General features: G+C 40.9%; 1 protein-coding gene across 1 annotated transcript; it reads right to left on the bottom strand.

Moving 5' to 3' along the window:
• Positions 1–621: 621 nt before the first annotated feature.
• On the bottom strand, positions 622–1,153 carry LOC125343943 (spindle and kinetochore-associated protein 2-like). The gene has a single exon (XM_048336545.1). It carries the CDS (start codon positions 1,151–1,153, stop codon positions 788–790), a length of 366 nt encoding a protein of 121 aa, XP_048192502.1. The 3' UTR covers positions 622–787.
• Between the last annotated feature and the right edge of the window lie 2,421 nt (positions 1,154–3,574).

The following is a 3,574-nucleotide window of genomic DNA, read 5'->3' on the forward strand; positions in this document are numbered from 1 at the left end:
TATATCAACTATGTTTTGAGTGGTCACAATAATGTATCACCATCTGCAATTAGCACTTTCATAGATTAAATTATATACATATGTGTGTAATGTGTAATACAAATACTTTGCCTACTAAAAGTAGGCAAAATTTTAAAAAAATTTAATCACTTTTACACATTGACTGAAATGTATTTAAATATTCTTTTACATCAGTCAGACTCTTTAAATTTTCCCAGCTATATAAAAAGAAAACAAGCTGGGTGCTGTGACTCACTCCTGAAATCCTAGCTCCTCAAGAGGCTGAGATCTGAGGATTGAGGTTCAAAGGCAGCCTAGGCAGGAAAGTCTGTGAGGTCTTATTTCCAATTAACTTCCAGAAAACCAAAAGTGGCGCTGTGGCTCAAAGTGGTAGAGCAAAAAGAAGTTCAGGGACAGTGACCAGGCCCTGAGTTCAAATTGAAGCCCCACAACCGATGGGGGGAGGGGAAGGGAAGACAGATGGAAAATACTATTACAACAGGACTTTTTTTAACCTGAAATTACAAAACTTTGTGCTCGCACACGTGCATGCATGTGTGCATACGTGTGTGCATGCGTGTGGTGTGTGTGTGTGTGTGTGTGTGTGTGTGTGTGTTTTGGTTGAAATTCATTCCTAGAACAGCTGCCTTTCTTATACTCTCCTCTTATTATGAAACCTTCTTGTTACTCAAGCCAAACTTCTACTTTTTTACAAATGCCCCACCTCAAGTCATCATCTTGCTGTAGAATTATCTCTTCTAGAGTCCTCTTTTTAAATTTCATTTCATCATATATCTGGCATGTGAGATTTTAATTGCTCTGTCACAGTTTTCTCTTCTTCAGTCAGTGGTGACAACTCCAGGTCTGTATGCTTTTGTAACTCTTGTACTATGGTCATGGTCTTATTCAAAGTAGCACAAATGCAGTTTTTAGTCTCTTTCTGCTCAACAACAACTGGTTTAAAATGTGCATACAAGGTCCGATATTGAAACTTTAAGGCTGTTAGTTCCTTTAAAAGTGTAACTGGATTTTTCTTGCCTGCTGAATCAGGGTGATTAGCTTTGATTTCATATTCCAGCCTGTACTGAATGTAATCCAGATCAGAATCAGCTTTCTGGAACATCAGTTCCAGCTTATTGACCTCGGCCTCCATGTTGAATAGTTGACATTCCTCAGTGAAAGAGGTATTTTAATACTCTAAAAGATCATTACAGGTTGACTCATTCAATAAATAATCATTATATTTTCAGATTTTTTTAGTTTATTTTGAGCTTATTTTGAATCAGGGGTTAGTTTCAGGTAGATACTGTTATAAGGTAAGAATACAGAGAAGCCATATTTCTAGAGGTCGAATCTTGGAGTCTTTATTGAAGCATTAGCAGTCTGCAGACAGCCAGTTGTTACAAAGGCCTGAAGCCCACAAATACCCTTAACACTTTCAGGAAACAGACAAGAGAGGAGAGAAAGAACAAAAACTATTAATAAACCAATTTGGCTCCAATGGAAAGATGAAGTAGGACACCATGGTGACCAGAGAACAGCCAGGAGACAGGACACAGGACATGAACATGGAGACATGTGGCATGGTGTCCTGGCACCTGAGGTGGTCTGGACCTAAATAGGATCAGGTCAAAGGGTAGAGTCACAGGAAAACTCCCAGCCCCTGGCACTGAACTGACATGTTTAGTAACCTATCAGCCAAGTGCCCACCCCTGTCTCCAGGGATCAGGTATGCCCATGGCCTGAGGGGGGTCTTCACCTTTCCCTACCATAGAGGTGAGATGCCAGACCTTACATGGACATACTCAGGTACCAGCAGAACTTTTCCATATTGGGGAAAATACACAGGGGAAATCTTAAGAGGCTACTCAGAGGTAGGTGATTCAAGCCATTAGGGAGTTAATTAAGGCAGAATCAGGGCATTCTCTATATGCAAATCTTTCCTAAGGCTATGGCATCTGCATTTCTCTGAAGCAGAGTTCTAGTTCACCTTGAGCTAGGCATCTGTATTCAATGAATGGCCTCTCTCACCAATAGGATTTTCAGCACCGGTGGAGAATTCCCTTCACCCAGCAAAGAGACACAAGTGTGGCTGCAAGAAGTTACTTAGACTCACTCCCTACTTCAATACAAATTCAAATTGCTTTATAAGAACTTTTTTGTGTGTGGTTGTGGGGCTTGAACTCTGGGCCTGGGTACTGTCACTGAGTATTTTTGCTTTTAGCTAGCACTCTATCACTTGAGCCACAGTTCTACTTCTGGCTTTTTGATAGTTAACTGGACACAAGAATCTCATGGACTTTCCTTTCCAGGCTGGCTTTGAAGGGCGATCCTCAGATCTTAGCCTCCTGAGTAGGTAGGATTACAGGTGTGAGCCACCGGTACCTGGCTCATTCTGAACATTTTTTTAAAAGAAATATGAATTGTCACTTAAAATTATAGAAATAGTTTTTCTTAAAAAATACAAACTACTCAATATCTATGCTTTTAGCATAATGTGCTTTTAGCATAAAGTGCTTTTAGCATAAAGTTCCAGATTAATTTCCTGCTCAAACTAATGAATAAAATACATAAATCAATATTTTCAAGTACATACATACACACACACACACACATGCACGTGCACACAGCCACACACAATTATGGAGGCCAAGGTCTATTATCCACAAGCTGAAGACCCAAGAAATACACTGATATACAGATGTAATTCGTTCTGTGTCTAAAGACCTGAAAATCGGGTTGAAAGAGTCAATGGTGTGAGTCCCAAATCAAGTTTGAGGCCTTGAGAACTAGTATTGATGTCTGAGTATAAAAGAAAAATGAATGTTTATGCTCAAACATACAGAGTATATTGCCATTTCTTATCTTTTTATTCAATTTGGGTCTAAATAGATTGGATGCTGCCCACCCACATTGGTGAAGGAGATCATTTTTACCTAGCCTTCTGAATCCAGTGTTATGCCCATGTCACGAGAAGACCCCCAAGAAGACCACCGAGAGCCAGACATTTCGAAATGCAAAAGCAAGGCTTTATTCAGGCGAGCTGCAACTCGGGCCTCATCCTACCCACCGACACAGCAGAGGTTAGGAGGAAGGCCCTGATCTGAGATTACACAGAGCTTATAAAGGCAAAAACCCAAAGTTACAGCAATCAGGTGTTCAAGCAAGATTAGGATATGGGTACCAATCTGATTGGCTCAGGGCTCGAGGTATTCCAAGGCGGTTAGAGTTAAGCATTCCCAGGTGGTTATTGTTAAGCAGGGCCCTGCTTAACAGGGCATGACCAGCTGGGCCCTAATAAGCTTGTCCTGCTAGCCGGTATAATTGGTGGCCTGGGTTACTCATAGTTTAAACAGACAACAAAACGGGGGCTGCCTGAAAATGGGGTTTACTTTACCTCTTCACCAGTACTACGGAATCAAAAGTATACTCAAACACATTGGGAATAATCTTTTATCAACTATTTGAGCATTCCTTAGCCTAGTCAAGTTTGCACATCGAATTGAATGAAGTGAGGAAGCTGAGTCACAGCCATCCTAGCACTGGGCCAAGTACTGGGGATTATTGGTTTCAC

Source organism: Perognathus longimembris, chromosome 28 (genome assembly GCF_023159225.1).
Source record: "Perognathus longimembris pacificus isolate PPM17 chromosome 28, ASM2315922v1, whole genome shotgun sequence".
Lineage (NCBI taxonomy): Eukaryota > Metazoa > Chordata > Mammalia > Rodentia > Heteromyidae > Perognathus > Perognathus longimembris.